Source organism: Rhinoderma darwinii, chromosome 1, assembly GCF_050947455.1.
Source record: "Rhinoderma darwinii isolate aRhiDar2 chromosome 1, aRhiDar2.hap1, whole genome shotgun sequence".
NCBI lineage: Eukaryota > Metazoa > Chordata > Amphibia > Anura > Rhinodermatidae > Rhinoderma > Rhinoderma darwinii.
Genome location: NC_134687.1, coordinates 486,043,758 through 486,070,054, shown reverse-complemented (window position 1 = coordinate 486,070,054; position 26,297 = coordinate 486,043,758). Strand labels below are relative to the sequence as shown.

The 26,297-nt window shown below is 38.5% G+C and overlaps 1 protein-coding gene across 1 annotated transcript in view; it reads right to left on the bottom strand.

Annotated features, from left to right (window-relative positions):
• The window catches only part of RPH3A (rabphilin 3A), a 180,598-nt gene that overhangs the window by 128,850 nt on the left and 25,451 nt on the right, over positions 1-26,297 (bottom strand). Inside the window, exons 4-7 of the mRNA XM_075835143.1 lie at positions 5,409-5,538; positions 4,880-4,963; positions 2,703-2,862; positions 1,649-1,690 (exon numbers count right to left, since the gene is read on the bottom strand). Coding sequence (XP_075691258.1) covers positions 1,649-1,690; positions 2,703-2,862; positions 4,880-4,963; positions 5,409-5,538 — 416 coding nt within the window. The remainder of the gene's footprint in view (positions 1-1,648; positions 1,691-2,702; positions 2,863-4,879; positions 4,964-5,408; positions 5,539-26,297) is intronic.

Below are 26,297 nucleotides of genomic sequence, written 5' to 3'. Positions count from 1 at the left end.
GCAAGAAAAAAGGAGAGGAAAGGGGGGTTTACGCAATATACAGCATATGTTGCTTTACAACAAGCATTTGTATTAACTGCAAAGGTTACATTACCAGTCACAATAAGTTCTTCTCCGAAATATAAGAAAGAGAAAAGAAAGCACAGTAAGGTCTAATAGTTGAGCCCGGGTATCAACCCATTCAGTCATGTACCGTAGTTTGTGTAGCGTGGGTACCTACTTGTGAAGTCAAGCATAGCGAAGGTGAAATGCTTAGTTGTTTTAGGCTGGATTCACACACAGCATTTTGCTGCATTTTTGTCCATTGTTTGTGGCATTTTTAATGGCGTTTTTAGTGCGGTCAGATGTTACAGTAAAGTTTTAAGACAATATAAAATGCACTACATACGCTTGCGTTTTGTATTTTTGGGCGTTTTTGAGGCAATTTTGTGGTCAGTGGTGTTTTTTTCATGCATTTTTCCCATAGGCTTCTCTATAGGACTCCACAAAAAAAAGCATGTACAAAAGGACACCAAATTAAAAACGTATGTTACATTTTAATAACGCTGGCGTTTTAGAAGCCTTTTTTGATGCAGAGTAAATTGCCAGAAAAATTGTGTGTATGAAGGAGGCCTTATGGGGAATGCAGGTATTTACTAAAACAGACACGCCAGGGGAGTGGATAGGCCATCCTATCATTAGTCTGCCAAGACTATATAGAATATCTAAATGAAGATCCGGCACTCCACAGATTTAGCTTAAATCGATAATATATTTATTAGCAATCCACAGACAAAAAAAAATAACGAGGACGTTTCGGTCAAAACACTATGACCTTTTTCAATACCTCACAATGCAATCCTCGGATTTGAAAAAGGTCATAGTGTTTTGACCGAATCATCGTCATTATTTTTTTGTCTGTGGATTGCTAATAAATATATTATCGATTTAAGCTAAATCTGTGGAGTGCCGGATCTTCATTTATATCTTGCGGATTTCAACCCTATCCGATCACCTTGATTTTCAGTGCCGTGGTTTCTTCAAGATATATAGCATATCTGATATTTTTTCACCGATGTATTAAGAGTTAATATGCAACATTCTCTTAACTCATTGTGCAAACATCACAGGCAAAAAATTAAATCTAAACTTACAATTTAAATTCACAACCCCTTAACAATTTCTCGTGTTTTTCTAGGACATGCATGCTGAAAACGGATCTCCAAACCAAATACAAGTCAAATCCACATTTCCTACTTTGACTTGTAAATTTTAAATTGATTACAGAACCTGAATAGAGCCTCTGATTGGCATTGAAATTTCAGAAGCTCATTTCCTCAATTGTCTCTCATCATTGACAAATTGTGCACATGAAAACCAAATGTGTCTTACTATGAATAAAGAGTACGAAAATTTTATTTTTTATAAAATTGCAAGTTTCTCAAAGAATAACAGGCCAATCTACAAAGACATGAGATTTGAAGAGCATTATTTTCAAGTGAAGACTAATCCCTTGCTAGTCGACTGGAAGAACTGCATCTAACCTTGGTTACTATAGCAATAATCACAACTGGAAGATAATTCTGAATTAATTATCTGTTGTACTGCGGTAAGACACATTACCCATAACTTCAATGTACAGTATCTGCCTTCATATTGAGTCTCTTACCGTAGGATTCGTGGTCGGGTTGAGCCGTAATCTCTGCTTGTCCTTAAAAACATAAAATCGAATATATATTTAATGTATCAACAGAATAAATGAACAACAATATGATAAGAAAATACAAGCAAAATATTTTTTCAAATAGAATACCCAATTTGTCTAGAATATATAGATTTGCAAAAGATAGATTAAAAAGAAAGATAGGGAAAGGCCAAATAAATACTTCATATTGCTAGACATTCCTCTAGTTTTACAATGTTTACACTTATTTATAATGGAAACTACTTTATCCCATAGAGCTTTTGTAGTCCTTATATTCTAATATAGCTAAATAAATTTTAATTCATTGAGAGAGGTTTGTGGCATGAAAAGCCTACAGGCATGTGACTATATGACGCGTACAAAAAAAAAAAAGAGTAAAAGGCCCTTTTAGACGGGCCAATGAGCAGGCGAATGAGCCATCGTATGAACGCTTGTTAGTGATCTTTGCTCTGTGTAAACAGGGCAGCGATCAGTCATCAAAAAAGGAGCAAACGAGCAATGATCGACACGCTGTTAATGATCGGCACTCTTCTCCAGGTGAAAGTCCTCATGGACACGACAAAGCCTTGTTCCCGGATCGTGTATGGCAACATTTGGGTGACTATGGGTCTGTATTATGGGCCAGTAGGCACTCTATGTGCCTCTGTAGGGTACCATATTTTTCCCTAGAAAGTTTCGGGGGAGAGATCCTCAATAGCACTGCATGTGATGGAATAGAGTTCTCTCTGTATAAGATCTTTATCATACAAAAGGCAGATGGAGGCACAATATTGACCAAGAGAATTCTAGAAAAGATGGGTCCGTATAACACTCGTGCATATGGAACCTAAGAAACTAAGTAGAATTGTTGTAGACATGTTTCATGGCATATGTATAAGAAGATAAGTTAACATACAGATTTTATTGCACGTAAAATAATTGCAATTAAAGAAACATTTGTTTACACTGGAAGACTTTGTTATTTTATATAATTTATACACTAGAATGCCCATTTAAATAATCACAATGATTTTATTACCTCGGCCTTGACTACGGGGGTAACGTTTTTGTTCTGGAGCTTCAGATGTGGTTGGGTCACTTTGAGGGTTCTGGGTTTTCTGTTTGTTCACTGGCATTGGTTGGGGAAGTACGTGTTTCGGAAAGCCCTTAAAGAACCAAGCTCCAGATCTTTTCCATACCTAAGATATTGAATAAAGTGTAAATGTATGCTTTTATATTAATGGTTCCCCATTATTTAAATATCTGATTAAACCCACAGGCTGAGATGAGAAATGGCATGGCTGCTTTCCCTTTCTCTGCTGTCAGCACCTAATGCCGATCCAGCCTGTACCTGAAAAGTGAGGTTGCTAAAGCCAACATCGCTTGGCATTCTCTTTAAGATTAAGAGTTCGGCTGGAAAATGCCAATAGCCCCCTACCCTTTACAACACCCAGAACCAGAGCAAGGGTATAATCACACATGTAAAACTCCGTACCATTGAATGGGATTATCTCTGCAGCATGTACATAGATGTCTACAGGCCCCATCCAGAAACATTGAACAGTCACAGAATATACCACCTAACTGGAGTTGTATACATTTAGAGGGAACGGACATTTGGGATGAGCATTATCGGTCAGCTTTTTCCAGACACTCAGAATTGTTGAGAACATTGTCAGTGATGCTGATTTGCTGAGAGCACCTGGATGACAGACAGCAGCTCACAGTACTTGCTCCTTTTCAGCTGCATACTAGGCACAATGTACAGATTGCCAAATACCCTGGTTTAGTCAGCTGCATATTGTGAGCAGTTTTAACATTTATAGGCATCTTATAGACGTTTCTGACAGTGACACTTTCATCTGATTTCAGATGTGGCGAATTTCTCTGCCACGGATTGTGTCATGGATTCACAGCAAATTTGCTGCATAATCCACTGTGGATTTTGCCACGCTTTTTCTGCAGTTCTTACCCTATTCATTTCAAAAGGGTGAAATGAATGGTGAAGATCCACTTAAGAAGACGCACGCTGCAGATTTGAAAATCCAAAGCATTCACGGATTTCCACCTTGATTTTTTTCTGCTACCTGTAGATGTAGTTTTGAAAACCCTATTACCATGAATTGTACTGTAAATTCCTGTGGATTCAGCAATTCTGCCATGTCTGCACACAGTCTTAAAGGGATTTTCCAGTCCCTAAAAATGTATTGCTTATCCTCAGGATAGGCCATCAATAGCTGATCGGTCGGGGTCCGAGTCCCGGGACCTCCATTGATCAGCTGTTTTGAAGGGGGTGCAGCGCTCATACGAACGCAGCTTCCCCTTCATTTCTACTTGCTCACTGTGAATCGTCTTCACGTATGTAGCGGCAATTCACAGGTATTGAAGCCTTCTTCTCTCACTGAGGGGTTGTCCCAAGATTAACATTGATTGCCTATCTACAGGATAGGTGCTAAATGTCTGATCACTGAGGACCGGTGGGGCCCCGAGAAATCAGACAGTTATCACCCATTCTCTGAATAGGGGATAAATGTTAATCCTAGGACAACCCTTTTAAGGCAGTTGTCAATAAACTGAGGAGAGAGAAGTGTTAAAGAGAATTTGCAGAACTTAAAGCCTTTTTTCCTATCTCTTATTGCCACGTAAATCATTAGAGATGAGCGAATACCTTCAAATTCCCCTAATAATTGATATACTGAATCACTAATTTGTGAATAGGCAAATTGGACCTTGGAATATGACATTTCACAGTGAATTAAGGGTATTAAAGCTGAAATAAAAAAAATATTGATAATTTACAATTCTGTTATTTGCATATAGATTAGATTGAACTAAGCCTGTGTCCTATATCTGCCTTTTGGCCAGGGGTTCCGTTTCCATCACTTTTGAGAGCAAAAATAGTGGAGCATGTAGAGCTGTTCTTGTCGTCAAGACTACGGAAAGCTTGATGGAACCCATTATAAGTCAATGTGGTCCATGGTCCTCCATGTGTATCAAATCGCACAACGGATCCAGCACAGCGTTATGGATTCGGTCAGAAATTTAAGCCATATCAGAGATGTTAACAGAACCTAAATCTGACCTATTTGCATTTGTTTCATTTTTAAAATGGGAAATTGGCCATATGGCAATAGTGCTGAAACAGTGGGTTCAAGGAGTTTTACAGTAAATTTGCTCAGGGTATAAAAGCTATATGAAATGCTATAGGCTACTTACCTCACGTTGTTCACTACATATTTTGCAGAGCCAGATAGAATGAGGACGGCTGTTGGTCTGTACTCCACACTTTGTGCAAACATTCTGTTAAAATCAAGTATAATATCCTAAAGTAGTGGTAGAAGTAGTAGTAAGAGTAGTAGTAATACAATAGTTTGAATGTAGAAACTAATATGTATAATACAAGAATATCACTATAGATATTGCTTGTAAACCTATTTCTCAACAATAAAAAAAAAACACAACAATTTTCAACTATAAACCATCTTTAGATACTCAAGTATTCTAATGATAATAATCAGTTCCCTATCTTATTGGATCTATAACATTTTTAACTTTGATTTGCTCACAGTTAATGCTATTATGGATACAATAATTTATGGAAAAATATTCTTTGAAATGGCTTATATAAAATAACTTTCAATGATCTTTGCTACTTTAGAGGTTTTGCTGATAATATATAGCATTATGCAGCTTAGTAGAAATAATAATAATAATAAATAATAATAATAATAATATTAATAACAACCTTTTTGCAATCTTCACAAACAACACACTTTGATCCAGGCAAGCCCAGTTGCTCCCCACAAAGAATACAGCGATTAACACCATCACCAGACACCGTCTTCCTCATATCTTCTAACTGGTCTACCAAACGCCTAAGACAAAAAAATAAGAATTCAAGTAACTACATCTATCTTAATACAAAACATGTATTTATTTTGATGACATCATATATGTACTTTCTTTCCAATGCATTGATCCAGATATCTGCCATTTCAATCATAAATTAATCTTAGAAGAATTGAGAAGTTAGTTTATGGTGACCCATTATATTTGGCCATTGACTAAATATACAAATGTTTTTGTTATGGATTTTTAGATACTTCCATAGCGCCATGCGTATGTTACTTAACCTAACAGAGATTAATCCTTTTAGATGGCTAGATATCCCAGTGAGGATCCAGTGACATCCACTGTCCCCATTAATAGGTTGGTTTAACAATCAGTACGCCAAGATAAGGCAATATTCCAATGTGCGTTCATAATGTACAAAATACATCAGGTATGAATGTAAGCAACTAGATTCTAAAAAAAATAATAAAAAAAATAGTTCCATGTGGATATGTATGTATACTTTTTTCTATTTTTACTGTGATGACATAAATATGGGATCTAGAGTATACAATGGTTATTCAAAAATATTCTACAATAAAATGGACTAAATTGAGTATCTCTCAGACACGACCTTGATGTTGAGGCTGAATTCACAAACCACCATCACTAAAAATAGAACAACCATGACTAGATAATTTAGTCACTCAGAAGACAAGCCCCAGGAGATGAAATTAGGAATCCCAGATTTATGGATGCTTCATGCGCTCCACTTGTGTGGTGACCTATATCCAACAAAGCAGTGGAGTACACGAAAGAAATTAAATATTGCCTATACTGTGTGTTTCTCTCCTGTATGTGTGGAGATACAGTCTTGTGTTTGATGTAGGTTTACTTATTGTACAAATTGGCTTTTGGGAAAAACAGATAATAAGCACAGAACAAACATGAATATGCAAACCTGAAACATAAAACAATAAAAGATGCTACATCTTAAGCCACTTGACTATAACTAAATCAATATGGGACACAACATTGAGTATTCTATAGCATTATAGTTTGAACTATTTAGTTAAAAATAAAAAAGGAAATCAGATTTGGAAAGACTAACTCCATTGTCTTTCTTAACAGCCATCATTACATGTAATTGTACAAAGGAATTTGCCCATTTATTTAGAGTCAGTAAGTGCGGCTCTTTAGGCTTCGTTCACATCTGCGTTCTTGTTTTCCGTTCTGCTCCGTCATAGGATCAGAACAACTGTAAGCATCGTATCCAAAGCATGACGGACACCAATGTCGCACAACCAAACCCATTTACTTTAATCGGCTCCGTGGAGTCATTATGTTGTCCATCGATATACCTGACAAAATAGTTAAAGAGGCTCTGTCACCAGATTTTGCAACCCCTATCTGCTATTGCAGCAGGTAGGCGCTGCAATGTAGATTACAGTAACGTTTTTATTTTTAAAAAACGAGCATTTTTGGCCAAGTTATGACCATTTTCGTATTTATGCAAATGAGGCTTGCAAAAGTACAACTGGGCGTGTTGAAAAGTAAAAGTACAACTGGGCGTGTATTATGTGCGTACATCGGGGCGTGTTTACTACTTTTACTAGCTGGGCGTTGTGTATAGAAGTATCATCCACTTCTCTTCACAACGCCCAGCTTCTGGCAGTGCAGACACAGCAGATAGGGGTTGCAAAATCTGGTGACAGAGCCTCTTTAAGCATGTTTCCCATATTTTGTCTGACATCTTTTACCGTATCTGCGAAAGAGGCTCCTAATAGGCCTTCGAAGAAGATGTGAACACAGCCTTATCTGCGCTCAGCTCTCATCCCTACAGCTCATGCCTATTGCATCAGGTAGGTGCTGCAATGTAGATTACAGTAACGCTTTTTAAAAAACGAGCATTTTTGGCCAAGTTATGACCATTTTCGTATTTATGCAAATGAGGCTTGCAAAAGTACAACTGGGCGTGTATTATGTGCGTACATCGGGGCGTGTTTACTACTTTTACTAGCTGGGCGTTCTGATGAGAAGTATCATCCACTTCTCTTCAGAACGCCCAGCTTCTGGCAGTGCAGATCTGTGACGTCACTCACAGGTCCTGCATCGTGTCGGCACCAGAGGCTACAGTTGATTCTGCAGCAGCATCAGCATTTGCAGGTAAGTAGCTACATCGACTTACCTGCAAACGCCGATGCTGCTGCAGAATCATCTGTAGCCTCTGGTGCCGATGTGTCCTCGCTCGTCTGACACGATGCAGGACCTGTGAGTGACGACACAGCGTGATCTCTGGAGTACACGGCTGTGTCTGCACTGCCAGAAGCTGGGCGTTCTGAAGAGAAGTGGATGATACTTCTATACACAACGCCCAGCTAGTAAAAGTAGTAAACACACCCCGATGTACGCACATAATACACGCCCAGTTGTACTTTTACTTTTCAACACGCCCAGTTGTACTTTTGCAAGCCTCATTTGCATAAATACGAAAATGGTCATAACTTGGCCAAAAATGCTTGTTTTTTAAAAATAAAAACGTTACTGTAATCTACATTGCAGCGCCTATCTGCTGCAATAGCAGATAGGGGTTGCAAAATCTGGGGACAGAGCCTCTTTAAGCATGTTTCCCATATTTTGTCTGACATCTTTTACCGTATCTGCGAAAGAGGCTCCTAATAGGCCATCGAAGAAGATGTGAACACAGCCTTATCTGCGCTCAGCTCTCATCCCTACAGCTCATGCCAATGGCAACGCCGTCAGCACGGGCACTGTACGGCAGCACACAAAGCCCTTACCGATATGTATTACAGGCTACTAGGCACTCCACTTGCAACTTTTTTTTTTCTCACCGATCAATTTGGAAACTACATTATGGGCCCATGGCAGGATCGATAATACATTCATATGCATAAGTCCCAAAGGTGTCAATAATGTGAGACTAGCCACTACTGTGTAATTTAATATACTAGTCCATCTCAATGAATTAGAATATCATCAAAAAGTTAATTTATTTCAGTAATTCAATTCAAAAAGGGAAACTCATATTCTATAGATTCATTACACACAGAGTGATCCATTTCCAGCATTTTTTTCTTCTAATGTTGATGATTATCGGTAACAGTTAATGAAAACCCCAAATTTAGTCTCTCAGAAAATTAGATTATTATATAAGCCCAATTTCAAGAATAATTTTTAATACTGAAATGTTGGCCTACTGAAAAGTACAGGGTGGGCCATTTATATGGATACACCTAAATAGAATGGGAATGGTTGGTGATCTTAACTTCCTCCTTGTGGCGCATTAGTATATGGGAGGGGGGAAACTTTTCAAGCTGGGTGCTGACCATGGCGGCCATTTTGAAGTCGGCCATTTTGTATCCAACTTTAGTTTTTTCAATGGGAAGAGGGTCATGTGACACATCAAACTTATCGAGAATTTCACAAGAAAAACAATGGTGTGCTTGGTTTTAACGTTACTTTATTCTTTCATGAGTTATTTACAAGTTTCTGACCACTTATAAAATGTGTTCAAAGTGCTGCCCATTGTGTTGGATTGTCAATGCAACCCTCTTCTCCCACTCTTCACACACTGATAGCAACACCGCAGAAGAAATGCTAGCACAGGCTTCCAGTATCCGTAGTTTCAGTTGCTGCACATCTCGTATCTTCACAGCATAGACAATTGCCTTCAGATGACCCCAAAGATAAAAGTCTAAGGGGGTCAGATCGGGAGACCTAGGGAGCCATTCAACTGGCCCATGACGACCAATCCACTTTCCAGGAAACTGTTCATCTAGGAATGCTCGGACCTGACACCCATAATGACATAAATAACTCATGAAAGAATAAAGTAATGTTAAAACCAAGCACACCATTCTTTTTCTTGTGAAATTCTCGATAAGTTTGATGTGTCACATGACCCTCTTCCCATTGAAAAAACTATAGTTGGATACAAAATGGCCGACTTCAAAATGGCCGCCATGGTCAACACCCAGCTTGAAAAGTTTCCCCCCTCCCATATACTAATGTGCCACAAACAGGAAGTTAATATCACCAACCATTCCCATTTTATTTAGGTGTATCCATATAAATGGCCCACCCTGTATGTACAGTATCTGCACTCAATACTTGGTCAGGGCTCCTTATGCATGAATTACTGCATCAATGCGGCGTGCCATGGAGGCGATCAGCCTGTGGCACTGCTGAGGTGTTATGGAAGCCCAGGTTGCTTGGATAGGCTGAGTTCACACGTCACAGATTTGTCGCAGATTTTGTTGCGGTTTTGACGCAGATCTCACCCTTTTACATTGCAAGATGTAAGATCTACGTCAAATCCGCGACATGTAAAGGTGCAATCACATGCAACCATAAGGCTGAGTTCACACGACTTCTATGGCTGAGATGGGACAGACCTGAGTACAATTGTTGCCCAGGTACTCCACCAGTCAAAGCTTTTTGAGAGTTTGGCAAAGAGATAGCCACTGTTTTAAAAAGGATTATTATATATCTGCTACAGTTTGCCATGTTGGAGCATAAAAATAAGCGGTGTTCGGTGTAAGCAAAACAAAATACCAACAAAAGCATACAACCACATTGTAAAGGATGGTGGTAGTAGTTTTCTCCTGAGAGGATGTTTCGCTGCAGCAGGCTGTGGAAGGCTTGTGAAGATAGAAAGTCAAATAAATGAAGCAAAATGCCGGTAATTCAGGCCACAAAATCAGCAGCAGTCTGCAAAAGACGTGCGATTTCAACAAGACAATAACTATAGGGGCTTATTCACACGACCTAATACAAACTCGGACGTGAAAAATGGGCGTTTTTCACATCTGAGTTTCACCCGTGCGGGAATAGTCTTCACGGATCCCATATAGACTTGAGTCTAAAACAACGGCCGTGTGAATGGCCCCATTGAAATACATGAATCCGTGTGACGGGCATTGTTTTAATGGCCGTCACACGGACGTATACAAGGTTTGTGTGAATAAGCCATAAGTATATATATATATACACAGTATATATATATATATATATATATATATATATAAAATTCAATGGTGAAAACCCGCAACAAATAAGCAGCATTTACGCAAATACAATTGACATGCTGTGGATTAAAAAAAACTGCACCGCACGTCAATTTGACTGTTTTTTTCTGCTCATCATTTGCGTAGCGTGTGGATAAGATTCAAATCTCACCCCCACTGCTGCTACTGTATTATGCTGCGGATTTTCCGCAATTAAATCAGATGCGGAAAAATCACAGTATTTACGCTACCTGTGAACTTACCCGAAACATAAAGCCAAATCCACACACAAATGTTGGAAACAACAATAATGTCCTGGAGGGCCAAATTAGACCAGACCTTTATCCAACTGAGATTTTTTTGGCCGGACTTCAAGACGTTACCTTACAACGCGCATGCAATTTGTCACAGCTTGTAGTTTTCTTTATGGAAGGCGGGAGAATAATGCTTTGTTTCCATGTGCAAAGCCGCTAGAAATCTAGCCCCTCAGACTCAAGACTGTAAGTACTGTCGAAGGTGCCTCGATTATTATATTTTTTACTAATTAGAAACGTACTCTTTTATTCCTAGTCTATTTTTATTTTCTGATTTTATTTTTTTACTCTATTTTTTTTACATGATAATGGAGGGAGCCTTCTTGCTTAAGATGCTGCTCAGAAGTGGGAACAACGCTTCCAGAGATTTGCATTACAGCAGGCCCCTGAACGAGAAACCTCCACCAGAAAACAACTCATTGACTTCTATCGTTGAAGGCATTCTCTGTCACTTGTGCAAGGAGGGGGAGGAGGGAGCAGGCGTTGAGTGGTCTTCATCGCCTGTTGTCAATGGTCCAACAGTCAAAACTTGATTGAAACAAAAGGTGGTTTCCTGCTGACAGATTCCCTTTAAATATTGCATGGGGTGAATATTCATGCAATAAATTAATGTGTTCAATAATTTAAATGTATTCTACATTCCGTACGACATTCATGATTCAGAACAGATTTTTTTTTTTCAACAGCATGTGAATGGGGCATAATTACCCTATTCACATGTAATGGTAGCAAAATGCTATCAGATTCTGTAAGGAGTTAGGTGCAGTACCCACGCCTAAATCCTGACAGATTTCACAATATGTGAACATGGCCTAATATGTCTCAGGGGAAAATTAACAAGTACCTGGATTAATGTTACTAGAGTTAACAATTTTCTAATAATTGGTAAGTGATGGTGTGAAAATAATTCTGGATTAAAAAATAAGGGGATATACTTGGATTTATTCAGGTTTGATTTTTGGGATTATGTTCCCCAAAGATATATATTTTTAATTTTTATTTTTTGGGGGGAGGGGATGTAGATACAAGATATTAGCTAAACATTTTACTAAAATGTCATCATATTTAACCCAAAAATACCAGGCCTCTACAGTCAATAATGGAAACAGTAGGCATTTATAAAGCCACTACAGCTGTTCACATAATTTCCACATTAGGTTTACAAAATACATTTAGCACAAACATATTCTGCTGTTTAGATCCTAATAAATATAAAATAGTTTGTTGGTCTTTTTAAAGGAAAAACATAAGAAGGTGATGGCGGTCTGTAAACGAAAGAAATTGTAAAAAAAAAAAAAAAAAAACACAAAAAAAAACGTTATCCTTGGCACAAAGTGTCTTTGGCTTCTCTCCAAATATTTAAGACTCCAGGCTGGCTGAATATCTGTGTAGCAGTGTCTTGCATCTTCCACTAAGAAAGCATGCAGAGATGTCCCAATGCTATAGGAAGGTCTGTTTAAAGCGTAGGGACCCAGGAAAGAAATCCAATTAGTCAGGAGGTGTCATGGAACAGTTTTGCCAAATTATGATATACAGCCTTTCCACAAGAGAGCACAAGACAAAATGTCTTAATACTATCACAGATTATTATATGCAATGGCAAAGTTTCCCACTTTGAATTCATTTCTTTAGAACCTATCCAGTTTTAATTGAATTTATGTAAATGAAGATTAGTCATTGTGGAAATGATGCAAGGTATATTAGAAAGTCATACGATGTTCTATTTCACACTGTTTTCAAAATGTCTGCTTGCAGTCAGTGAATGGAGTCTTGTTCATATCCAGTAGCCATAACATTTTCTGATCACACAGGTCTGGATCTTGGTAGAAGACTAGGTGAGGACCGGTTTTCAGCCTCTGTATATTTATTGACAATAAGCAGATCCCTTGAAACTAGTTAGAACATGATATATAAGCTAGATTGGGGTTAATCTCAATGAAAGAACATTAATAACTGTAATTTAAATAACACATTAGGCATATAAACCAAATATCATTTTTGAGAAGTAAGGGGCGTTACTATAAACAGTAAATCCATTCATTACACCGATGGTTAACTAGCCTGTATTAAGTAAAATTGGCCTTGGGACATCTATGTTATTACGGATTAATAAATAATATTTTCCTGTTTGATTATTGACTTTGAATCAATTTATGACTTGACAATGTAACTAAATGCACATCTGTAAGTATTGATGGTATAACTTACTTTAAAGTATGGAACACATTTCTGTTAGTCCTACAATGGAAATATGACCTCCTATAATAATCCTAATGTAATAATATAGCGTTTCATTAATTCCTATAGAGTTCATCCTTCAATATCTCTCTGTGCATAGCTTTCGTGACAATGTTTGCTATAAAAACTTTAACCAAATCTTTCCCTTTGTTTTTAACTCAGAAACGGGTCTTTAAAGAGTTTTTCTGGTTTAGAAAATACATTTTTAAATGCCCTATTAGGGAATTTAGAGTTGATGGGGTTGTGATTAGAGGCAACTCATTTAAGATGGGAGTATATTTTCAAGTTTATTATTAGAACATCTTGAACATCTTATCCCTGGTGAACCCTTTTAAGACAATATTTCAAATTTGGTAAATTTGTTTCATTTGTAGCTGCAAGTGGACTAAACAAACCGTGAAATTTGGATCAACAATAGTAAAAAAATAAATAAAACGCCTTAAAACTAAAAACATTACATAGCAATGGCTGTCCTCTCTTTTCTATGCTCCTATACCTTTTGCCTGGAGTGTTTAGTTCCAGTGGCAATGCAATAGAGACAGAAAGAAGAACTGTAGGCTAAAGCAGTAATATTAAGACACCATGTACATTTTGAGTACATTTCCTGTCCAGTAACATAAATTGTACTTTATACAAATATATTGTCCTAAAATGGACTTTACAACAAATATTAAACAGCTTAGGTAGGTTTTTGGACTCTCATCGAAACGGAGAATTAAGGGATGGCTGCATTAGTTTTAACGTGGCATCCCTTCACAGTTTTTCCCTGCACATTGGCGCTCCCGGCCACGCAGAGAACTGCAACACAGACCCAAGTACTTGAATAGAGCTCTGCTGCCGTTTCCTGCACAGCCAAAGGCGGGGAGCACCGATGTTCAGGGAAAACTTTGAAAGGGAGACAGGGCCCCTTTATTCTCAGGAAATGTTAGTGATATTCCATAACTTTATAAGATGGGAAAACCCCTTTAAAATTCTAAATGTCTACAGCCAGAAATCCAATGTAGCGCAGGTAAACACAAGCATGTGCATTGGAAGGAGGATTTTCATGAAGAATATAATATGCTGCATCAGTCTATGGTCAGGTAACGTTTGAACAGCAGCAGATTTTCTATTTCATTATTTATACAGCTTAGACGCAGAATGCCTGGAATAGCTAATAAACTCAAAAGGTCATATGCTTATAACTGCTAAGCTAGTTATATTTTGATACATAAGTACCATGTATACCAACAGCAACAATAAATCGAAAATTATTCTGTATTTAAACATTTATAGATATTGCAAATAAAAAAAAAATGGGACAAACTATAACCTGTATCCACGATGACGATAAGCATTGAATATTAAAATATGAGATTATCTTGAGCACCATTGACACTATTATAAGAGACTATTTATTTCCCAATAGAACAGGTTATTTGGAAAATGTGTACATTGATATGTTTGAGGCACAACAGACAGATGGTTTATTTTTAACATAGAAACCACATTACTACTAATATAGCAGTATTAGAACTGACAGACAAATAAACCATAATGATATACATCTATCATCTGAGTATTTCAGCAATATGGTATATAACAGATTACCATGTAATTGAATTAATCACATACCATTTAAAACATGCTTTACACATTTAACCAGTTAAGAACCACCCGCCATAAATTTAAGGTAGGGGGGTCCTAGCCGACCATCATTGTACACTTATGGCGTGAGTTTAAACTGGCTACTCAAGTGATCAGGCCGCCGAAATATAAGACAAAAGCAATTTTCACTGGTACTTTCTTTTCAGATATTACATACACTGCATCTATTGGTCCCAGTGATGTGTGACAAATCACATGGTCACCAGGATGTCAGAGAACGTAGGAGATTGCTAAACACAGCGCAGCCCTATTAGTACCAAATGTCACTTAACACAGCGATTCTTTCCTTTAACTGGGGCTGCCATGACCATTTCTGACATTTGTTGAACTTCGTGTAAAAAAAAATGTCAAATAAAAAAAAAAAAGAAATTATAAAAATATAAAAGTCAAAATAATATAAAATCAAATATTTCATATATGAAAAATAATGGCAGATAATAGCAAAGACAAACATAAAATCTATTTCAGAGCTGCACTGTATGATTACAAGATTAATGTACTAGAACTTAAAAATATATATTTTGTCAGCTAAACTCGTGAACAACCTAACATTCTATTACATGAAAACAGTATAAAAAAAAGATAAGAAAAGAAATCCATATTGGGAAGAGAAAAAAAAAAAATCACGTGGACCACCTAAAAAAAAAAGAACAATGAATGTAAAAAAAATTAAGTTATTGTGATTAATTGTGACGGCGTCCTAAAGGCTGAAAGTATTCCAGAGATTGAAGATATCCTGTATATTTAGCTTTCTTGGATACTATCTAACATTATGGGTAATGGTCATGGACTAAAAAGAAAGCATCACATCCAGTATATTATTATATAGTCCACTGGTTGCATGTCTAGAATTTTACAATAGTAAAAATTGTACCAATAACGAAAAAAAAAAAAATGGAAGTTATTCTAACGGCTGAAGTGAAGAAGGAATATATGGATTACATTTTTGACTGATTAAATTGATTTGAGTCCGTCTGTCATGGACGACTGAGACTGGAAGTCAGATAATACTGTCAGAGCACAGTTCTGAGAATTGTGTAGGTGTAAAGCAGGCTGTAATAATCTATTGGTCTGAGATAACGTTGACGGTTACAGATGACACAAACAAAAATAGATTTTATTAATGTAGCATCTACAGGAGGAATGTAGGTGTCTCTCAGAGACCAATTTATAACTGGTACTCTACTGTTCCTGTTCCCTGGAGTAGAATACTTCCTACTGTTCAAAATGCCAGGGAATACTTAATACAATGTGTTCTAGAAATGATATATTTAAGGAAGTTCTTGCAGCAGCCAGATTACCATATCGTGCTGCAGATGATATATAAAACTTTTCTTGTTAATATTGTATGAGAAGAGCCACTAATAGTTCAGAACAATTCTAAGTGATCAGCAAGTTTACACTCCGTCATTTGTGATATTAAATTTTACCCCTTCACAGGAGGTGAAAAGTGAAAATTCTGAAAGCAATGGTCCGTCCAGGGAGAGTTTAAATGATAGTCAATTATCAGATGATAATGAATTTCATGCTGCAGTTACTCGCTAGGCCGGTTTCAACATGTCAACATTCATTATCACATTTAATAAAAAAAAATATATAAAAATAGAATTCCTTTTCAGATTATTAGGCTCTTTAAAACAATTTTAAAGATGCATTGATCAGTCAAGTAGTGAGTCAAATGGCAAGGTCCTTTATAATCGTATATCACTATTTATGGGGAAAAAAAAACTATAAGAAAATGGCAGATGGCAATGGTAACTAAATTGACCAAAGTGACTATCACAGTCTTGTGATTTTCATTTATGACTTTTCAAGGTTTCACTTAAAATAGTACTGAAAGCCATAAGACCATCAGCATTGATGCAGTTTAACATTTAAGTACTGCATGCTGCTAAAGAGGAGAATAAGAAGGAATCTGTAATCGGGTAGGACAATATAACAGCTAAAGAATGCAAAGATGTAGACTCTAAAGGTCCTTTTACACGGGCCAACGATCAAGCAAACGAGAGTTCATATGAACGCTCGTTCCCGATCATTGCCCTGTGTAAACTGGGCAAAGATCAGTCGATGAATGAGCAAACCGGCTGATCGTAACATTTATGCAGCAATAAATATTATCGGTGTAGGCATCACATCTCCCTGTGTAAACAGGGAGATTTGCTGCCGACATGATGGAAATGTATGGGGATGATTGGTGCTCATTTTCATGGCCCATATTGGCCAGCATAATAGGACCTTAAGGCTCCAGAATGTAGCTTAGTAACCAACTTAGAAGACATTTCGGCCATACAGAGCTTTGACAAATAAGCCCTGCAAAGTTGGAAATTTTGCATAATTTTCTGATCTAATGGATTAATAATTTTAAATACTACGCTATAACTTGATACCTTGAAGTCTCTGGCTTTGATACAGATCTGGGTGACGGTAGAACACCTTTCTTCAAGAGAACAACATATTTTGCACATAAATGTGATGTCCCGAAAAGAGTGATACGGAGGACTTTCTTTTCTTCATATTCCAATACCTCGGAATGGTGATAGAAAGATATCACAAAATAATGATAATTTTGATGCACCTATACATCAAAAGAGGAGCAGTCACCTCTCCTGATAAGTCAGTTTTAGTAAATAATTATTAGATACCTCCCTGCTCTGCCGTACTGTTCAGTGGCGTCCCGCTGTAGCAGCCATAGCGGCTGCTAGCGGAGCCTCCGGCCATGGTGGGGGCCTGTGCCGGCAGGCGACACGGGCCCCCTCATGCCGCAGGCTCCGTAGCTACGGCTGCTACGGCAGTAGTTATGCCACTGTAGAAAACCATCAAATATGTAACAGTATTCTCGTCGCTGTTGTCAAATTAAAATGAATTTCCAAGAAAGCCTGATTACTGGCTTATTTGCCTCACTATATGTGTGGTACTTAAAAAGTTTGTGCAGGATTATTAAGAAAAAAAAAACATGCCTGTTATCGTCCAGAAACAATGCCACACCTGTCCTTGGGTTGTGTCTGGTATTGCAGCTTAAGTTCATTGAAGTGAATGGGGCTGAGCTGCAAAAGCACACACAACCAGTGGACAGGTGTGGCACTCATTTTATAAAGAAGCAGTCAAGATTTTCTAAACCTGGAGAACCCCTTTAACTAATTTCAACTTTTTTTTCCTCTCCCCGGCTGATTAGAAGTCTGTACTTTATAACCATTCTGCGCTTGCTGTTCTGGAAAATAGCGCTCTACACACGGACATCCTGTTGAACATGCGATGGACTTTTATACACAGCAGCCTTGTGGAGGCCGAGACCAGTCGGATCCAATGATGACACAGGTGGTGGATTTCAGACTACCTCAATCCCTTTAGGCACTGTAGCTAAGGTGTAGTCACAAATCACAGACCTGCCCAAATGGAGTGGAGTTAAAAATAAGCCAAGAAGAAAGTACCAAGGTGAATAAATAGCAGGTAAGCATTATCTATAGGTACTAACTTTTCTATTATAACTGGACATCCACGTTCATTCTTTCCCATTTTTTTCTTGTAGGGATGTTTCTAAAGCCTACCTAACTTTTCAGGTGACTTTTCGAAGTAAGCGGTCATACGTGTGTACATGTGGAAAAGCTCTATTGGGTGGAGCCAAACTGCTATTATATCTGCCATACACTCCACACATAAGGAAGAGAACATTCTGCTCTCCTACCCCTAAAGTGTCTTGAGAAAGTGTTTACCCCCCACCCCCATGGTGCTTTCACTGTTTTGTGGCATTATTAACCTGGAATTGAAATGGATTTAATTTTTTATTTTATGTAATAGACCTGACAATATAATGCAAATTGTTACAGTGGAGTAAAAAACAATAAAAAACAAAAAAATACCTGGTTTGAAAAAAATTGGAAAAATAAAAACTAGAACGTTGTGGGTGCATTTTTATTTAATGCCTTTGCTATGAAAACTCTAAATATTGTCTGGTCAAACTAATTAACATCAGAAATTACATAGTTTGTGGAGTTCAAAGTGTCACATGATCAGTCACATGATGTCTTTATAAATTTACCTGTTCTGAAAGACCCTCAAGTCTGCAACACCACTAAGGAAGCAGCATGAAGACCAAAGAGCTCTCCAAACAGGTCAGAGACAAAGTTGTCGAGAAGTATAGATCAGGGCTGGGTTATAAAAAAAAATATCAAACTTTGAACATCCCACAAAAAAAAACATTAAATGCATTATAACAAAATGGAAATAATGTGTCACAACTATAAAAGCTTTAAATAATATAAATTGTTGCTCACATCCACTATTTAGCGGATATGTATCACAGAGCGTGCGCGTGTGTGTGTGTGTGTGTGTGTGTGTGTGTGTGTGCGCGTGCGTGTGTGCGTGCATGTCTCCAACATGGGTGTTGCTAGCATCAGGCCTTCGGGACCCAAGCCCCAGATCTTCGGCTCAATCTGGGAGTAACTATAGTGGTCACAGCGGTCGCAATTGCGACCAGGCCCCAAAGCCGAAGAGAATGGGAAGTGTAACGCTACGGTCTGCTGGGCCCTGTATCTAAGCCTACCTTGTGGTAGGCTTAGATACAGGGCCCAGGAGACTGGATCACACCATCTGTGATCCTGTCTGATGGACCCTGTATCTAAGCCTACCACATAGTAGGCTTAGATACAGGGCCCCAGCAGACAGTAATCTTATACTTATAAGATTACGGTCTTCTGGGGCCCTGTATCTAAGCCTACCACATAGTAGGCTTAGATACAGGCCCCCAGCAGACCGTAATCTTATACTGTACAAGATTACTGTCTGCTGGGGTCCTTTATCTAAGCCTAATATGTGGTAGGCTCATATACAGGGTCCAAAAGACAGTATCACACATAGGCCCTGTATCTAAGCCTACCGCATGTTACACTAATGTTTTTTTTTGTGTTTGTGTTTTTTTACAGGTTCGTATGTTGGACTACGTTGGATCCGAGGACTACTTTGATGATGGCTTTTTTTATCTTCAATAATATGGTTAACAAGGGTTGTGTGTATTTTTCAATAAAATATTTTTTCTATGTCCTTGTATTGTCTTTTAAACTTTATTACCACCTAAGTCAGGGGTCTCAAACTCGGCCGGGTAAGTGGGCCACATATAGAAAAAATGGGAAGTGGACGGCTGACGGGCCGCATTACTTTCAAATTTGATGCAATACAAAATTATTGTTAATCAATTAGTTATTTGAACTACTATAACACTATATTACTATAATAATAATAATAATAATAATAATAATAATAATAATAATAATAATACTACATTACTATAATAATACCGCTAGGTTTAAAATTTGAGAGAATTTTCCACGTGATTATTTCACCAATCCAGTTTTCCAGTTTAAGTGTCGCTAAATGCAGTCCGGCGGCTCAGTTGGCAGTGTTTGGCAGACACACGTCAAGATTGGGTAGCCCCTTTTTAGATCGTGCCGCAGAGCCCTCTATAGATACTGCCACAGTGCCCTCTGTAGATACAGCCACAGGGCCCTCTGTAGATATAGCCACAGGGCCCTCTGTAGATAATGCAACACACCCCTAGATAATGCCAGTGTGCTCTGTAGATACTGCCACACACCGACTTGTAGATAATGCCACAGTGACCTCCGCAGATACTGCCACAGTGCCCTCCGCAGATGCTGCCACAGTGCCCTCCGCAGATGCTGCCACAGTGCCCCCGCAGATGCTGCCACACACCCCCCGCAGATGCTGCCACACACCCCCCGCAGATGCTGCCACACACCCCCAAGTAGATAGCTCTATTGGGGCTCCCTCTAGGAGTGGAATCCCCAGCCAGAGTGTTGCCGACGCTTTGGCTGGGGATTCCTCTGCTGTTGGAGCCCCTGATGTCACTGTCCATACACAGTGACATTGTCCGGGGATCCTCCTAGACCGTAATGTGATATCAGGGGCAACCATAGAGCCGGTGTCCCGGAGCAGAGCACTAGTATAGGTTCTGCGCTGGAACTCTGGGGAAACCACTGACATCAGTGTCCATATATGGACAGTGATGTCAGGGGCTTGCCCAGAGCTGGAGTCCCGGAGCAGAGCCGCTTCTAGCACTCTACCTGGGATTCCAGCTCTGCTCCTGACATCACTGTCCATATATGGACATGGATGTCAGGGGCAACCCCAGAGCTGGAGTCCCGGGCAGAGCTCCTGACATCACTGGGACTCCGCTCTGGGGGAAGACCCTGACAACACTGTCCATATATGGACAACAATGTCAGGGAATTCCACAGAGTCCCGGAGTAGAGCCTATACTAGCGCTCTGCACAGGACTCCTGCTCTGGGGAAGCCTCAGATATCGCTGTCCATATGTGGACAGCGATGTCAGGGAATTCCACAGAGTTCTGGAGCAGAGCCTGCACTATCGGCTCTGTGTCCCGCGGGCCGCAGATGACAGCCCCAGGGGCCGCAAGCTTGAGACCCCTGGCCTAAGAAATGGCTGTTGGCTGATTGACCGCGTTCATTACTAAGGCGGGGCTTAGTGTTATCCGGTGTGGAGGCTAAGACTAACCCCCATTATTACCCCAGTACAAACCGCCACCAGGGGCGCCGGGAAGAGCCGGGTACAATCCAGTACAAGATCATCTGTAGTGATGGTCGGGCACTGGGGTGGCTGCAGGCTAATATTAGGCTGGGAAAGCCCAAAAACAGTGGCCCTCCCCACCCTGGTAATGCTAGGCTGCTGCTGCCATGTTGTATCTGTCTGGTTATGAAAAATGGGGGGGACCCCACGTCATTTAAAAAATAAAAATATATAATAATAATAATAATATTTAGAAAAAAACGACGTGAGGTCCACCCAATTTTCATAAGCAGACAGAAACATACTGCCAACAATGATAATATTTAACTTTTTTAAACCCATATGACCAGCAGATGATCGAGCGTTTGCTCGTTAATCTGCAGATTGCTGCCCTGTTTACACAGGGATTCACTGACTCTCTTGTGGACATAATAAACTAAAATCTCACTTTTATAAGATATATTTTAAAATTACAAATAGCACAAAAGCTTCCTTCCTATATTCCACCTAAAATAATTGGTATATGGTGGGGGAATCGTTGCTATAGAAGATCAGACCTGTGAAAAATACAACTCTGTCTGAACTCACAGCTGTATGATCAAGCAACCGACTTACTGCCCCACAATTGAAATTGTACTCAGAATATACATGAGAGTATTCACATGTGTCTCAACGCGTTTCGTCTGCAGTATGACCCAACGACACCTTAGGGGACTATTTATTCTTTATCTATTAAATGTTCAAGATATTGTTTGAAAAGATATTATTAGACAATACCAATTAGTACGAGGGATGGAGTTATGATATTCAAACTCCGGCGGCTACGATGAGAGCCGCACACGGCGGCGAGGACGCCAAACTTATAATGGCTTAGCCCAGCCCTCTAGAGTGACGGATGCCAGGACTTCCTTCCACCTCTCCCTCAGAGCCAATGGAATCGCAGGCTCGGCGCGCGCTATCATCACCTCGTGAGAAACTTTGCTGTTGCCCCGGTAACCATCTCGGACATAAACCTGGATAGAGAATTAGTAATAAAGCATTTGGTTTGTCCCTACTACATACTACTTCTCAAAATTGAGAGATATACTTAGCAGAAGCCATTGAATCAAATAAAATAAGGGAGAAGGGGAAGTAAATCGACCAGACCATACCCGTATAAAGAGATTGCAATATGCTCTCAAAAAAGCTAATATTTATCTTGTGAACGTATATACTGAGGAGTGTTTACTCCAGCCCAGTACAGCACTCCTAACAAAGACATATTGAGAATCCAATTGAGAATCCGTGGCATGACTTGAAGACTGCTGTACACCAATGCAACCCATTTAACTTGTAAGAGTTGGAGCAGTTTTGCCTAGTAGAATGGGCAAAAATCCCAGTGTCTAGATGTGCTAAGCTAATAGAGATAACTCAAGAGACTTACATCTGAAATTGCGGCAAAAAGCGGCTCCACAAAATATTTACAATTAGGGAGTAAATACTTATGCACATTAAAAGAGAATTTTTTTTTTCTTAATTATTGCTTGTGTCACAGTAAAAAATATTTTGTGCCTTCAAAGTCGTAGGCATGTTGTCAAAATCAAACGGTACAAACCCCCCAAAAATCCATTTTAATTTAAAGTTGTTATGCAACAAAAAAGGAAAAAACGCAAATGGGGTGAATACTTTTACAAGGCAGTGTATGTGTATTCTGTACTACATAAAATAGCCTTTGAAGTATTGTCATTTTGCTATGAGAAAATAATTTTGCTGGAAAAGAAGCACTAAAACAAGAGGACAGTCTAGCTAAAAATATAACTTTTGTATTATATTTCTATTTGTCAGGCCCTGATATCATTTATCAGATTCAAAAAGCCCTGTGGAGAGTATGAGAAGTTGTGTCTAACATGATGACAAACAGTAAGTAACCGGGTATGACGGATGAGCAATGAGTGATGAGCACTGAAGAACAAATTATGAGTGACAATTTCTGAGATATTAGTCACGATTGTAAAATTATGAGTTCAATACGGTAGAACAACGGAGAAAGGTGTTAGCAGCCGAAGTGATGAGTTGTGAATGACCATCCCCCTGACACTTGGAACTATCTGTAAAGTCAAGCGAAGACTTGTTATGTCATTAAGTGTAGAAAAACATTCAATGTAAGAACATGCAAAGCCGCCATGTTTCACTCATACACATCAACAACTATTAAGGGGGAGTTTAAAGGAGCACTCCAGGTTTTTTTTGTGTGTTTTTTTTATGCCCCTAATATTTGTACATTGGTTTTTCAGTGGCGTGCGGTGTGCAGAAATACTTAACGATCCGTGCATCACTTCGTTTTCGGGTCCAGTGCCGCTCACGTGATCAGATTCTGACCTGGTCTAGAATCACTGTGCTTTTGAGAAAACTGGAACTCAGGCTTTCAATGCATTCTTATGGAGACTCGTTCTGGCTCCCATAGGAATGCATTGAGAGCCTGAGTTCCGGTTTTCTCAAAAGCACAGTGATTCTAGACCAAGTCAGCATGTGATTACGTGGGCGGCGCTGGACCCAAAAACTATGTGATACACGGATTGGTAAGTATTTCTGCACACCGCACGCCACTGAAACACCAATGTACAAATGGAGGGGGAAATAAAAATAAAATAAAAAAGTGGAGTGCTCATTTAACATGAGCTATATCGTTTCCCAATGTAAAATCTTGCATCCTTATTTTTTTTTTTTCTTATCTTTATGTGGTGTTCATCTATTTTGCAGATTTTTCTAATGTTTCGTAGCAACCTTGAAATGATCAAATCAGGATAACTGCTGTTGACAGATCTTTTTGTGGTTTGTGTAAATACATTACAATATAGTTAACACATGAACATCTAAATAGTTTGATTAGCATGTGAATGCCTAATACATATATTGGGTTTTAACTGTACACGTTAAGTAAAGTTGCAGGGATGTTAAGCCCCATTTACCGTACTTAAAGGGGTTTTCAGGGTTTGGGCTGCATAGGCTTAAATATTTTAAAATAATCAGAGGTGCATACAAAATGTTAACTTTGGGGGGTCCGGGGTCTCAGAGACTGTGACAGCAAACTACCGTGTACTGTACCAGGCAAAAATAGTACATATGACGACATCTCAGTCCCCCTAAACAAATACAGACCACACACAGTGGCTTCAGTCGTTCTATATAATATTAAGGGAGGACACTTTGTGACTATAAGGAGGGACACTGTAAGTGATAAGAGAAGTGCAATGTATATAATAACATACACACACACACACACACACACACACACCGGTGTGTGAGCGTCCCTGGAAATAACAAGCTTTTCTATATACCAAGCTCACTGATTTAGCATTATTTTCCTGAAACTTTTATGCTTTCTTCCCTGCTGTACCCTGTTGACTATGCAATGTAATGACGTCTATATAAATGAAGCGTCACTATGGTGGAAATAAGTGACTTCTGCATTCAGGTGACACTATGTAACCACGGAGTTAGTATGTGCCATAATTCTTCAACTATAGACAATATGTTTTCGTGGAGAAACCTCACGAGAGAGTTTCAGGGACCAAGTAGGACAGCAATGTGGGAATAATGCAAAATCAGTAAAATAAGTATATAATTTATTATTTTAATCCTGGAAAGATCTCTATTACCGAGTCACCACAAGCAAAAATGCCTATCAATAAGTCTGCTTTTTCATGTTTTTTTTTCGTAGCAACAGGCACTTTTTTTTATGCACAGTAAAAGCAAACTGAAAAATAAGAAAGCTAATGTAAGGTCATGGTGATAGATCACAAGCTTTGTTTAACTTTTTTCAAGGTTTGTATGGCATGTTTTTATTTTTCTGACCACTGACCTGTCAAACGTATGCAACAAGGATACTTTTTGGGCAAATGTTTACTTCTATGGATACAGAATATAAGTACATGCGGAGAAATAAATAGATTCACCGGAGTGCATAGATAGATTAGATAGATTAGATAGATTAGAGAGATAGATTAGATAGATAGATTAGATAGATTAGAGAGATAGATTAGAGAGATAGATTAGATAGATTAGAGAGATAGATTAGATAGATTAGAGAGATAGATAGATAGATAGATAGATAGATAGATAGATAGATAGATAGATAGATAGATAGATAGATAGATAGATAGATAGATAGATAGATAGATAGATAGATAGATAGATAGATAATTAAAAATGTAATTCCAGGTATACATTTTGAAAGGAAAACTTTACCTGTGCCGAAGTAGCTGTAACATCTGAGCCCTGGTGTCTAAGGAGGCCTAAAAGCCCCGTCTACAGCATAAAAGTCCACCAGTATCATCATCAACAGTACATGGTAAGCGGAGGGCCCTGTTACAGGTTTTGCACAGGCCTGGAACTCTAAGTTACACCTCTGACCGGTATATAATGTAGAGAACGTGTTTTTGTAAATAAACTTTACACTGTATGAGGGCAGAGATAGTTGATTTTATTCCAAATATTACAATATTGTTTCAACATGAACAATTGTAAATTATAATCCAAACTCGTGTATATATACTGTATATAAATATATATATAAATATATATATATATATATATATATATATAAATTATACATATATAAATGCACGGAGGAATAATCAGCCTTTCCATCAATTTTAGAATGCATAGTTTGCTTTGAAATAATTGCATCTGTCTGTATGATTGGAAAGTCACCGCAGCTATATAATTCCAATTTATTCTGCTTGTCAAAGAGATAAGAAGTAACACTTGCCTTCACAATTATGCCCACACAGACCAATCGTAATATGAAAGGTTAAAATCTGCATGCGTAGCAACCCAGCACAAGACATTCCCAGCAGCCAGACAGAAACACTGGATCTGTGAGGCTTGGCAGATTTCATAGCCTAAAGAAAAATTTCTTTATTTAAAGAATTCAATTTCAGCCTCGAAGGCCAATGGATACCTTTAATTTAGGTTGGTTTGTTATACACAAGCAGAGCAGAATTGTTGTTTGCTAGACCTCTAACTAGGCATAAAGTATGTTACATATATAAAAC